The sequence below is a fragment of the Peromyscus eremicus genome, chromosome 20, assembly GCF_949786415.1.
Source record: "Peromyscus eremicus chromosome 20, PerEre_H2_v1, whole genome shotgun sequence".
Lineage (NCBI taxonomy): Eukaryota > Metazoa > Chordata > Mammalia > Rodentia > Cricetidae > Peromyscus > Peromyscus eremicus.
In genome coordinates this window covers 26,824,239-26,838,070 of record NC_081436.1, presented here as the reverse complement: position 1 = coordinate 26,838,070, position 13,832 = coordinate 26,824,239, and the positions used below count along the sequence as shown (strand labels likewise).

Sequence of the window (13,832 nt, the reverse complement as noted above, 5' to 3'; positions counted from 1 at the left end):
GGGAGTGACCCACAAGACTGAGTGGCACACAGGACATCATAAGAAGCTGATGGTTGCAGCTCAGCACACGATGAGGGGTCCATTAATACAGGTGACAGTAGGACAGCCATGAATACTAAAACAGAGACGTTAGCTGAGGGGAAATGAGTTCCTACAAAACTCATTTTATTGTCAGAAATTCATTTATTATCAAAAGACATGTATGCACTAAAAACCATAACACAATAAACTGCTGCGATGATTCAGTAGTATATGCAGAAAGGATAAGCAACATCATACTACATACAGAAGGCAAGTCAAGACACATCACATACAAAGTGCCCATATTTAAAGTGTGGAAGATCTTTGTGAAGTATGGCGGCTTACACCCACAATCCCAGTGCTTAGACCAAGGAAGGAAGATCACCAGTGGGTTTGAGAGCAGTGTAGACTGCATGGCGAGAGCTCATGGTACAGTCTAGAACACAATAAGAGCATGTATTAGAAGACCATTCCTTCCAAGTCCTTGCTCCCACTAAAATACACACACACACACACACACACACACACACACACAGAGAGAAAATAGTGGGGGAAAAAAACCCACGAGAAGTCTGTAGAGGAAAAACAACAACAAAAAGAAGTCATACATGAGAACACAAAACAAGGAACCATAGAAAGAAATGAGCATAACCTAAAACTAAACCCTGATAAAGAAGAGTTACAAGTATACAGAGACAATGATTATCCACCTAAAGGACTAGGCAAGCCCGGAAGTACCTTCGAGAAAGTAACATAAAAACATTCAGCGCTTAGAGATGGAGAGAAACAATAAGCCAGTCTCTGGGTCAGGAGTGGCTCTCTGTAACAGCTGTAGGTAAGTAAGGTTCTCATGTGTGTTGGGGTCAAAGAAGCCCTTGGTATCATCACCAGGATCTGCCAAAATGCTGTTCATCTCCTGGTCAAAGTAGCCACGTTGGTAGGCCACATCCACGGGCACACGGTGGCTGTGCACCGGGTCAATGACACCACCCGTGGCAATCTGGGCCTCCAGCAGGCGGATGCCATGATTCTTGACTATGAGGTCCCTCTGCATGGCCTGGAAGAGGGAGATCTGCTCCCCCGTGTAGGGGTCCATGTAGCCGGTAACAGCGCGCTCGGCTGACAGCAGCTTCTCTTGGATCTCGCCACCCACCACACCTGCTGCCACGGCCTCCTCCACAGTCAGCCTGCGGTTGTGCACTGGGTCAATGATGAAGCCGGTGGCCGCCTGAGCCTCCAGCAGTACCAGGGCTGTGCCAGGCCTCAGCAAGCCCTTCCACATGGCCTGATAGATGCTCATCTTCTCCTGACGGCCTGGCTCTCCCCGGACCGGCACCAGGACACCCGCAATGCAGCTGGTTCCTTCTAGGTAGCGCTTCACAGAATCCATCTCAGTCACCTCTTGCAGGGTCTTGGTCCCTTGTGCCAGTTCCCGCAGGGTCTTCGAGTCTATGATCCCAGATGTTTGCAGCTCAGATGCAGATACCTGGCGCCTCAGACCCCGGAAAGACACCCTGCTGAGCTGTTCTTCTGTCTCCTCGATGACCTGGGTGAGAATGGTGATGAGGTCATGCAGACCCAGGGTACCAGCCAAGTGCTGGGCAAGGAGTTCCTCTCGGCGGGTCTCACTCAGGTATGAGGAGAATAGGACTCGCCACACTGAGACTGGTTTGCCACGGAACTGCCCACGGTGCACCTCCATGGTGGCGGCACGCAGAGCCTCTTCCTGATTCTGCCTGGCAATGTCCTCCACCTTGTCCTTGTCTGGGAGGGTGCCTGAGCTTCTGGCCCCAGTCTCCTGTTGGTTCAGTGAGGCAACAGTCAGCTTTGGATTGGACTCCTGAGTCTCCTCGGCTTCCTCAATGATGGTGGTCAGTCTTCGGGTCAGCATGGGCAGAGTCAGTTTCCCAGAGCTGAACTGGGCCAGCAGCTCCTTCCGGGTGTCCCTGCTCACATAGTTGGATGTCAGAACATCCCAAACTGGCACCCCTTGGCCCCGAAGATGACCTACTTTTACCTCCATGGTGGCCTTACCCAGGGTTCCTTGGGGATCTAAGCGTGGGCTCCCAACATTGGTTCGGGCCAGCTGTGAGATGAGCGTGGTACTCATATCCTGAACGGTGAGCCCACCAGCTTGGTACCGGCGCAGCAGGTCCTGGCGCAGTCTCTCAGGCACCTCGCGGTAGAAGAGAAGCTCCCAGACAGAGATGCTCTGGCCCTGGTAGTCGCCTGTGCCTGGGGTCACTCGCGCTTCACGAAGGGCACGTCTCAGTTCCTCACTCAGGTGGTGCACAGTGGATCCCTTCTCTGCCAGCTGCAGCATGTAGAAACCAGTCTCTGGATCCCGCACACAGCGCCGAAGCAGCTGTAGGTAAGTGAGGTTCTCATGTGTGTTGGGGTCAAAGAAGCCCTTGGTATCATCACCAGGATCTGCCAAAATGCTGTTCATCTCCTGGTCAAAGTAGCCACGTTGGTAGGCCACATCCACGGGCACACGGTGGCTGTGCACGGGATCAATGACACCACCCGTGGCAATCTGGGCCTCCAGCAGGCGGATGCCATGGTCCTTGACTATGAGATCCCTCTGCATGGCCTGGAAGAGGGAGATCTGCTCCCCCGTGTAGGGGTCTTTGTAGCCGGTAACAGCGCGCTCGGCTGACAGAAGCTTCTCTTGGATCTCGCCACCCACCACACCTGCTGCCACGGCCTCCTCCACAGACAGCCTGCGGTCGTGCACTGGGTCGATGATGAAGCCGGTGGCCGCCTGAGCCTCCAGCAGGACCAGGGCTGTGCCAGGCCTCAGCAAGCCCTTCCACATGGCCTGATAGATGCTCATCTTCTCCTGATGGCCTGGCTCTCCCCGGACCGGCACCAGGACACCTGCAATGCAGCTGGTTCCTTCTAGGTAGCGCTTCACAGAATCCATCTCAGTCACCTCTTGCAGGGTCTTGGTCCCTTGTGCCAGTTCCCGCAGGGTCTCCGAGTCTATGACCCCAGATGTTTGCAGCTCAGATGCAGATACCTGGCGCCTCAGACCCCGGAAAGACACCCTGCTGAGTCGTTCTTCTGTGTCCTCGATGACCTGGGTGAGAATGGTGATGAGGTCATGCAGAGCCAGGGTACCAGCCAAGTGCTGGGCAAGGAGTTCCTCTCGGCGGGTCTCACTCAGGTATGAGGAGAATAGGACTCGCCACACTGAGACTGGTTTGCCACGGAACTGCCCACGGTGCACCTCCATGGTGGCGGCACGCAGAACCTCTTCCTGATTCTGCCTGGCAATGTCCTCCACCTTGTCCTTGTCTGGGAGGGTGCCTGAGCTTCTGGCCCCAGTCTCCTGTTGGTTCAGTGAGGCAACAGTCAGCTTTGGATTGGACTCCTGAGTCTCCTCGGCTTCCTCAATGACGGTGGTCAGTCTTCGGGTCAGCATGGGCAGAGTCAGTTTCCCAGAGCTGAACTGGGCCAGCAGCTCCTTCCGGGTGTCCCTGCTCACATAGTTGGATGTCAGAACATCCCAAACTGGCACCCCTTGGCCCCGGAGATGACCCACTTTTACCTCCATGGTGACCTTACCCAGGGTTCCTTGGGGATCTACAGGTGGGCTCCCATCCTTGGTTCGGGCCAGCTGTGAGATGAGCGTGGTGGTCAGTTCCTGGACAGTCAGCCCACCAGCTTGGTACCGGCGCAGCAGGTCCTGGCGCAGTCTCTCGGGCACCTCGCGGTAGAAGAGAAGCTCCCAGACAGAGATGCTCTGGCCCTGGAGGTCGCCTGTGCCTGGGGTCACTCGGGCTTCACGAAGGGCACGTCTCAGTTCCTCACTCAGGTGGTGCACAGTGGATCCCTTCTCTGCCAGCTGCAGCATGTAGAAACCAGTCTCTGGATCCCGCACACAGCGCCGAAGCAGCTGTAGGTAAGTGAGGTTCTCATGTGTGTTGGGGTCAAAGAAGCCCTTGGTATCATCACCAGGATCTGCCAAAATGCTGTTCATCTCCTGGTCAAAGTAGCCACGTTGGTAGGCCACATCCACAGGCACACGGTGGCTGTGCACGGGGTCAATGACACCACCCGTGGCAATCTGGGCCTCCAGCAGGCGGATGCCATGGTCCTTGACTATGAGGTCCCTCTGCATGGCCTGGAAGAGGGAGATCTGCTCCCCAGTGTAGGGGTCCATGTAGCCGGTAACAGCGCGCTCGGCTGACAGAAGCTTCTCTTGGATCTCGCCACCCACCACACCTGCTGCCACAGCTTCACCCACAGACAGCCTGCGGTTGTGCACTGGGTCGATGATGAAGCCGGTGGCCGCCTGAGCCTCCAGCAGTACCAGGGACGTGCCAGGCCTCAGCAAGCCCTTCCACATGGCCTGATAGATGCTCATCTTCTCCTGACGGCCTGGCTCTCCCTGGACCGGCACCAGGACACCCGCAATGCAGCTGGTTCCTTCTAGGTAGCGCTTCACAGAATCCATCTCAGTCACCTCTTGCAGGGTCTTGGTCCCTTGTGCCAGTTCCCGCAGGGTCTCCGAGTCTATGACCCCAGATGTTTGCAGCTCAGATGCAGATACCTGGCGCCTCAGACCCCGGAAAGACACCCTGCTGAGCCGTGCTTCTGTGTCCTCGATGACCTGGGTGAGAATGGTGATGAGGTCATGCAGAGCCAGGGTACCAGCCAAGTGCTGGGCAAGGAGTTCCTCTCGGCGGGTCTCACTCAGGTATGAGGAGAATAGGACTCGCCACACTGAGACTGGTTTGCCACGGAACTGCCCACGGTGCACCTCCATGGTGGCGGCACGCAGAGCCTCTTCCTGATTCTGCCTGGCAATGTCCTCCACCTTGTCCTTGTCTGGGAGGGTGCCTGAGCTTCTGGCCCCAGTCTCCTGTTGGTTCAGTGAGGCAACAGTCAGCTTTGGACTGGACTCCTGAGTCTCCTCGGCTTCCTCAATGACGGTGGTCAGTCTTCGGGTCAGCATGGGCAGAGTCAGTTTCCCAGAGCTGAACTGGGCCAGCAGCTCCTTCCGGGTGTCCCTGCTCACATAGTTGGATGTCAGAACATCCCAAACTGGCACCCCTTGGCCCTGAAGATGACCTACTTTTACCTCCATGGTGGCCTTACCCAGGGTTCCTTGGGGATCTACAGGTGGGCTCCCATCCTTGGTTCGGGCCAGCAGTGAGATGAGCGTGGTGGTCAGTTCCTGGACAGTCAGCCCACCAGCTTGGTACCGGCGCAGCAGGTCCTGGCGCAGTCTCTCGGGCACCTCGCGGTAGAAGAGAAGCTCCCAGACAGAGATGCTCTGGCCCTGGTAGTCGCCTGTGCCTGGGGTCACTCGCGCTTCACGAAGGGCACGTCTCAGTTCCTCACTCAGGTGGTGCACAGTGGATCCCTTCTCTGCCAGCTGCAGCATGTAGAAACCAGTCTCTGGATCCCGCACACAGCGCCGAAGCAGCTGTAGGTAAGTGAGGTTCTCATGTGTGTTGGGGTCAAAGAAGCCCTTGGTATCATCACCAGGATCTGCCAAAATGCTGTTCATCTCCTGGTCAAAGTAGCCACGTTGGTAGGCCACATCCACGGGCACACGGTGGCTGTGCACGGGGTCAATGACACCACCCGTGGCAATCTGGGCCTCCAGCAGGCGGATGCCATGGTCCTTGACTATGAGGTCCCTCTGCATGGCCTGGAAGAGGGAGATCTGCTCCCCCGTGTAGGGGTCCTTGTAGCCGGTAACAGCGCGCTCGGCTGACAGCAGCTTCTCTTGGACCTCGCCACCCACCACACCTGCTGCCACGGCCTCCTCCACAGACATTCTACGGTCGTGCACTGGATCGATGATGAAGCCGGTGGCTGCCTGTGCCTCTAGCAGTACCAGGCCTGTGCCAGGCCTCAGCAAGCCCTTCCACATGGCCTGATAGATGCTCATCTTCTCCTGACGTTCAGGCTCTCCCCGGACGGGCACCAGGACCCCTGCAATGCAGCTGGTGCCCTTGAGGTATTTTTTTACATCTTCATTTCTTTCGATCTGGTCTACTGTGGTTCTTCCTTCTTCCAGGTCCTTCAGAGTCTGTCTTGTGATGACAGCTGAGCGGAGCAGTTCCTCCGCTGTGACCTGCGTCCGCAGTCCTCGGAACCAGAGTTGCCTGTTTTTTCCTTCTTTATCTGCAATCATTTGCAGAATAACTTGTACCACTCTCTTCAGTGCCCGGGCTGTGTCCTCTTTGTACAACTTCACCAGTTCAATCTTTTTCTCCTCTGACACGTACTCTGAGTTCAGCAGCTCCCACACGGATCGCCTCTGGCCCCTGTACCTCCCCACGGTCACTTCCACCTGCTCTGCCTCCAGAGCCCTTTTGGTGGCCTCATCAACATACTCCATGTCCTTTTTGTCCTTGACCACTGGGAACAGAGCCCAGCCCGACTTCTCCTCCCTCTGGCACCTGTCCTGCAGCTCCTGGTACGTGACCTTCTCCTGTGTGTTGGGATCCACAAACCTTTTCCTCATGAGCTTCTGATCAGCTATGAGTACCACTGTGTCATCACCCAGACAGCCGCGCCTGCAGGCTGTGTCCAGAGGGACTCGGTGGTGGTACACAGGGTCAATGATCCCGCCTGTGGCCACCTGTACCTCCAGCAGCCTCAGTGCCTCCTCCCTCCTAACTAACTTCTTCTCCATGGCCTGGAAGAGTGGGATAGTCTCCCCCGTGGCTGGGTCTTTGTAGCCCTTCGCTGCCTTCTCTGCGTTCACAAGCCTTTGTCTCAGGTCTTCGCCCACCAGGCCAGCTGCTATGGCCTCATCCACACACAGCCTCTGGTGGGTACGGGGGTCCATGAGATACCCAGTAGCAGCCTGCGCCTCCAGCAACTGGGCTGCAAATCCTGCTGGGATGAGTTCTTCCTTGCTGGCCTCATAGAAGCTCATTACCTCCTGGGTGAGGGGTGCCATCACCCCAGCAATGCAGCTGCTGCCTTCCAGGTAGATTTTGACATGCTCCAGCTGGCGGAGATCCTGGCACCCTCTGTCTCCACTGTGAAGCACATCCAGGGTCTTCTTATCAAGGATCCCAGAGTTGAACAGTTCTGCAGCAGTCACGTCGCCATGGATGCCTGGCACCTTGAATATTTGGTTTTGCTTCTCTGTTTCTTCCACGGTGGTGGTGATAACCTCCAGCAGTTCCTCTAGACTCTTGGTCTGGGCTCTGTACTCCTGCAAAAGCTTTCTTTTCCTTCCTTCTGTGAAGTACTGAGATGACAGCAGGTCCCACATAGACACCATCTGGCCTGCAAACCTCCCGACGTACATTTTCACAGCTCTGGATCTCAGAGCTTGCCTTGTGGCCTCGTCAACGTACGTGTAGTTTTCTCCCTTCTTTACAATTTCCAACATGTACAGGCCTGTCTCGGGATCCTCCACACAGCGCTCCAGCAGCTGCAGGTAGGTGAGGTTCTCATGCGTGTTGGGGTCGAAGAAGCCCTTGGTGTCGTCACTCGGGTCAGCCAAGATGCGGTTCATCTCCTCATCGAAGTAGCCACGCTGGTAGGCCACGTTCACAGGCACACGATGGCTGTGTACAGGGTCGATGATGCCACCCGTGGCAATCTGGGCCTCCAGCAGGCGGATGCCATGGTCCCTGACAATGAGGTCCCTCTGCATGGCCTGGAAGAGGGAGATCTGTTCCCCAGTGTAAGGGTCCGTGTAGCCGGTGACAGCGCGCTCAGCTGATAACAGCTTCATGTAAGTTTCCTTGCCAAACATCCCTGCCTGGAAGGCCTGCTCTACCGTTAGCTTCCGGTTCTCCACAGGGTCGATGATGTAACCGGTGGCTGCCTGGGCCTCTAGCAGCACCAGGGCTGTGCCTGGCCTCAGAATGTGCCTTCTCAAGGCCTCCGGGATACTCATCTTCTCTTTTGTACCCCGAATAAGGACCCCAGCGATGAAGTTGCCACCTTCCAGGGACCTCCTCACACTGTCCATCTCGGTCACTTCCTGAACCGTCCTCTTCCCCTGATTGAGCTCATCCAGGGTCTGCTTGTTGATCAGCTGGGACCTAAACAAGTCCCCAGCTGAAACCTGTTTCCGGAGCCCTTTGAAGGTGGCCTGTGGGGGCTGCTTCTCTGCAGCCTCCACCAGAGTGGTGACCAGGCTGATGACCTGCCGCAGGGCAGCAGCCCGCCCAGAACAACAAAGTGCCACCAGTTCCCGCCGCTTTTCAGCTCCAACATACTCAGAGTGTAGCAGGTCCCAGAGGGACACGCTGTGTCCTTGGAACCTCCCCATGCTGATGGGCACCTTCATAGCCCTCAGTGCCACTGCGGTGTGGTCATCCACCTCAACCACAGTGTCCTGGGGCAGTGGTAGCAGCCACAGGCCAGTGTCAGCATCCAGCACGCAGAGTTCCTTGAGCTGCTGGTATGTCACCTTTTCACGGGAGTTGGGGTCAAAGAAGAGCTTGTTTTCCTCCTCAGTGGCAGTCAGCACCTGGCTTGTCTGCTCATCCAGGAGGCCAAGCTTGCAGGCCACTGCCTGGGGCAGGTGCACTCCATGGACAGGGTCCACAACACCCCCCGTGGCCAGCTGGACTTGTAGGAGAGGAAAGGCCTCACTCTTGGGGACAAGTCCCTTCTCCATGGCCTGCCATAGAGAAAGGGAGCCTCCTGAGTAAGGGTCTGAGTATCCCGTGACAGCTCTCTCTGCCTGCTGAAGCTGTTCACTCAGCTCCCTGCCCACCAGGCCGGCCTTCACTGCATCCTCCACCGACAATCTCTGGTTGGTTAGTGGGTTGACAAGGAAGCCAGATGCCACTTGGGCCTCCAGCAGCTGCTGGCCCAGGCCTGTGGGCAGGAAGCCATCCCTTACAGCCTGGGCAATGCTCAACTTGGTCCCCGAGGGCTGCAGAAGCACACCGGCCACACAGCCTGTGCCCCAGAGGCAGGCCTTCAGAGAAGGCTGTGTGGCTACCTCAGCAGGTGATTCTATGCCCTGGGCCAATGCTTCCAGTGTCTCTTGAGTAATAATACCAGTATCTCGTAGCCAAATGGCAGGGACCTCACCCCGTGGGCCTGGCACAGTGATGCGGGCCCGGGCCAGGAGCTTTGCTGCCTGTACCCAGCTACGCACGGTGTCCTGTAGCTGTGATACAGACATCTTCCCAACCCTCACATCCTCAAGGAAGCCCCTGCGCTGTTCCTCTGTAAAGTGGCAAGAGGTAAGCAGATCCCAGAGGGACAAACCATCCTCAGTACCAGCTGATGCTTGCAGGGTCTCCTGGATCTCTGTGTCAGTGGGGAGAGCAGGAGCATCTTCTGTCAGGGGCAGGAGGTGAAGCCCAGAGGCTTTATCCTGGAGACACTGCTCCAGAAGCTGGGCATAACTGGTGTGTCCCCGGCCATCAGGGGTGGGAAAGGTCTCAGGAGAGCTGGACAAGGCCACCTCCATCTCTTGATCAAGGCAGCCACGCTGGACTGCCACAGGCATGGGGAGGTGGAGGTGGGTTGTGGGATCAATGACTCCTCCTGTGGACACCTGGGCCTCTAACAGGCGGGTTGCCTGCTCCATAGGGACAAGGCCCTTCTTCATGGCCCTGAACAGGGACACCTTTTTTCCAGAAAAGGGGTCTCTGTAGCCGGTGATAGCGTGCTCTGCTCGCTTCAGCTTGCTGTATACCTCTGCCCCCACCACTCCCCTGCTCACAGCCTCATCTACGGACAGGGTCTCCATACTGCAGGGGTCTGTGATGGCTCCAGTGGCTGCTTGGGCCTCCAGCAAGGCCAGTGCTACACCAGGGGCCAGCAGCTTCTGCTTCATGGCCTGGTAGAGACCGACGGGCTGGTTGGAGGGCTGTAACAGCACACCGCCCACGGTGCCTGAGCCCTGAAGGTACCTGTGAACATCATCCCTGTGAAGGAGGGAATCTGGGCTGAGCGCCCCCGTTAGCACCTGGTCCAGGAGCTCCTGGTTGATGATGTGGGCTTGAAAGAGCTGGTAGGCAGTGACTCGGCCCCTCAGTGCAGGCAACGTGACGTCCGCCCACCTCTTCATCTCGTTCTCCAGCAGCTGAGTGACCTGCTCCAGTGTGACCTTGCGCTGCCGATAACGCCGCAGCAGCAGCCTCCTCTGGTCCTCTCTGAAGTATTCTGAGTTAATGAGCTCCCATGCGGAAACTCGCTGCCCCCGGAACCGTCCATATTTCACAGAGAGCAGTAGGTTCTGGAAGGCCTGCCGAGTGGAGCTATCTACCAGTTGGGGTCGTGTGCCACTAAGCGGCAGGAGGTGCAGGCCTGTCTCGGAGTCGTGTACACAGCGCTCCAGCAGCTGCAGGTAGGTGAGGTTCTCATGCGTGTTGGGGTCGAAGAAGCCCTTGGTGTCGTCAGATGGGTCCAACAGGATAGAGTTCAGCATCTGGTCAAAGTAGCCACGCTGGTAGGCCACCTCCACGGGCACACGGTGGCTGTGCACAGGGTCAATGACGCCACCGGTGGCAATCTGGGCCTCCAGCAGGCGGATGCCATGGTCTCTGACAATAAGCTCCCTCTGCATGGCTTGGAAGAGTGAGATCTGCTCCCCAGAGTAGGGGTCTGTGTAGCCAGTGACTGCACGTTCTGCAGACAGCAGCTTTGCATATACATCAGGTCCGATGACACCAGCCCTTAGTGCCTCCTCCACAGAGTATCTCTTGTTCTCTTTTGGGTCAATGATAAAGCCTGTGGCAGCCTGGGCCTCAAGCAAGATCAGGGCAGTCCCGGGCCTGAGGAGCCCCTTGCTACGGGCCTCATAGATACGGAGGCGTTCCTGGGAGTCAGGCAGCAGGAGACCTGCAATGCAACCTGTGCCCTGCAGGTACCTCTGCACTGAGTCCAGGCTGCCCACATCCTGGGCTGAGGTCTGTCCTCGTTCCAGCTGCTCAAACAGGTCCTGGTTGATTATCTCAGCCTCCAACAGGTCTCCCGGGGTCACCGTGTCCCTCAACCCAGCAAAGGTGACTTTGGCAGTGGCTGCGGCCTGCTCAACAATGGCCTTCAGCTCAGCTGCCAGCTCCTCCACTGACAGGGCCCCTTTCTGGTACTGCTGGGCAAGCATTGCCCTCTGTTTAACGGGCACTACCTCAGAAAAGAGCACTTCCCAGAGGGATACAGGCCGGCCCTGGAACCTCCCTACAGAGACGGAGGTTGTGGCCTTGCTCAAGGCCTGTCGAGTACAATGATCAATAAATGTGGGTCCCTGGGGCTCCTTTGCATGGGGCTCTCCAGGGAGAGGCAGGAAAGCCAGCCCCGTCTCTGGGTCAGTGACAGAGCGGGCCAACAGCTGTTCATAGCGAAGGCTATCATGTGTGGTGGGATCTGAAAAGCTCATTGCCTGAGAGAGACGTTGCTGAGTCTCTTCATCCAGGCAGCCAAAGCGCAGGGCAGCCTCCAGGGGCAGCCGGAATCTGCGGGCTGGGCATATAAGCCCACCTGTGGCCAGCTGGGCGTCCAGGAGGCGCAGAGCCAGCGGCTGGTCCACAAGCTCCTTTTTCATTGCCTGGAAAAGGGGGATGCGGGAGCCACTGAAGGGGTCATAATACCCAGTTACTGCCTGCTCTGCAACCAGGAGCCGCTCATGGAGTTCTGGGCCGACCAGACCTTCCCTGACTGCCTCTTCCACCCACAGACGCTGGCCTGTGGCAGGGTGCACAAGGGTGCGGGTAGCAGCCTGAGCCTCTAAGAGTTGTAGTGCAACGCCCTTTGAGAGCAAGTGTTCCCCTGCAGCCTGGAAGAAGCTCTTCTTGTGACCTCCAGGCAACAGGACAACCCCGGCCAACCCTCCAACGCCCTCCAGATAGCGTTGCACCTCAGGGCGTGTGCCCACATCTGATACCACCAGTGTGCCCTCCTGCAGGCCACGGACTGTCTCCTCATCCAGTACTCCTGCCTCCAGCAGCATGGATGCGCTGGCTGCTCCCCCCAGGGTGTGGAAGGTGGTCTTCAAGGGCAATAGGGGCAGCCCTGAGCTGGGGTCTTGCACACACCTACCCAACAGCATGCTATATGGCAGCCGTTCCAGTGTATTGGGGTCAAGAAAACCTGGGGCATCCATGCTGGGCTCTGACTCCACTAGGCTGAGCCACGTCTCCTTGTCTAAGAGGCCCCGCTGGCAGGCTACCTCTGGGGCCACTCGTACACCTTGGGTTGGGTCCACCAGGCCCCCAGTAGCTAATTGGGCCTCCAGCCATCTCCTCCCCAGGGTCTCATCCACAATTTCCTTCCTGATGGCCTGGAAGAGGGCCAGCTTTCCACCCCCATAGGGGTCAGGATAGCCAGTAACTGCACGCTCAGCAGCCAACAATTTCTCCTTTAGCTCCAGTCCCACCAGACCCTGCCTTAGGGCCTCAGACACAGGAAGCATCTGGCCCTGGGCAAGGTCCACAAGGCCCCCAGTGGCTGCCTGGGACTCAAGCAAAGCCAGCCCAAGCCCAGTAGGCAGGAGGCCCTGCTTCATGGCATCATAGAAGCTCTGGGTCTGCCCTGAGGCCTCCACATACACCCCAGCAATACTTCCGGCTGTGGTAGGTGGGGCAGCCTCTGCTTGGGCCCCGGCATGGGTGCCGGCTCCCAAATGCTGCTTCATGATTTTAGGGACAGTGGACTGCTCAATGCCATTGGCAATCACGACATCACGAGGAGGGGGTTGGCCGTTCATCACGGACAACTGGTAAGTGCAGAACTCACTTAAGATTCACGTGTGACCTGTAGGGAATAAAAAGACTCAGTCAGGGACCCTGAGCGGCTGAGCAGGTGGGAAAGATATGATCATGGGAATCAGGCACAGGTCCATCTAAAGTTAGAGAGCCCCGAATCCACGTCCAGATGTGAGGACAGGAGGACCCCTGAGCAGCCACAGAGGTCCACAGTAGCCAAGGGCCCTCCAAGGGCATGGGCAAATCTCATTGTTTGGGGGGAGAACACCCTGACCTGCAAGTCCCTTCAGGAGGGATTAAGCCAGGCTGCCCAAAGAACTCAGACAATGCAACAGACTATGGCCACAGTTTTGAGATCAGGCTGTACCCTACTTTAAGTTACAGCATATTGTACAAAACAGTGTTTTTTTCAGGCTGCGCCTTGCCCTAGGAGACTCCATTTTACAATTTGGCTTTTGCCATTTTGAGGGAAGCAGATTGCAGGCCCTGGGCGGTTCCACAAGCAGCACCATCTGTCAGGCACCAGCTTCCACACAGACTGAAATGACTTATTCCTAGGAGCAGAAAGGAAGGCACCTTGTAAATTTACCGGAGTGAACTGAGGCTGTAGGCACACATGGGTGTACTAAAACCACAGCAGGGAAACCAGGCCCAAGAACTTATCAGACACACCAAGCTGAGAAAAGGGTATCATTCCCTCACCCGGGTCCCACAAAGCGATGGGCACCTAACACTATGACGGCCTGGCCTCGCATCAACCAGTCACTGGATATCAAGGACCGGCAAGTAGAGGACGCCCCACAACTGTCGCTGCAGCTTTGGCTTGACTCCACCCTCTGTCATTGATGCACCCTACTTGACTCCGTGCCCATTCATCTTTTTGTCCCTCAGGACCCGGACCTGAACCTGCCTTTTCCTGTTTTTGGACCTTGGCCTTTCCCCTTGTGGACTCTACGGCTTTGTTCTCAAACCCCGCCTACAGCAGCTCCCTCCTGGTCTTATTTGGCATCTTATTGATAGACTCTCAGAACTTTGGGGGCGCTCTCTGAATCCAGCTACAGCCCCTTTATCGCTCTCTAAACCACACATATACATATAAATACATATAGAGATTTACCGCATGCTGTGTGACAGGTGATAAAAGTCGTTTTAGCA

General features: G+C 56.8%; 1 protein-coding gene across 1 annotated transcript; it reads right to left on the bottom strand.

The window, feature by feature from the left end:
- Positions 1-563: 563 nt before the first annotated feature.
- Positions 564-12,711, bottom strand: Eppk1 (epiplakin 1). Its single transcript, XM_059247584.1, has one exon. The coding sequence runs from the start codon at positions 12,677-12,679 to the stop codon at positions 785-787; it is 11,895 nt and encodes a 3,964-aa protein (XP_059103567.1). The 5' UTR covers positions 12,680-12,711; the 3' UTR covers positions 564-784.
- Between the last annotated feature and the right edge of the window lie 1,121 nt (positions 12,712-13,832).

Excerpts from the sequence above, each read along its gene's own strand:
- Eppk1 (XM_059247584.1), bottom strand. The coding sequence starts at position 12,679 with ATGAACGGCCAACCCCCTCCTCGTGATGTCGTGATTGCCAATGGCATT.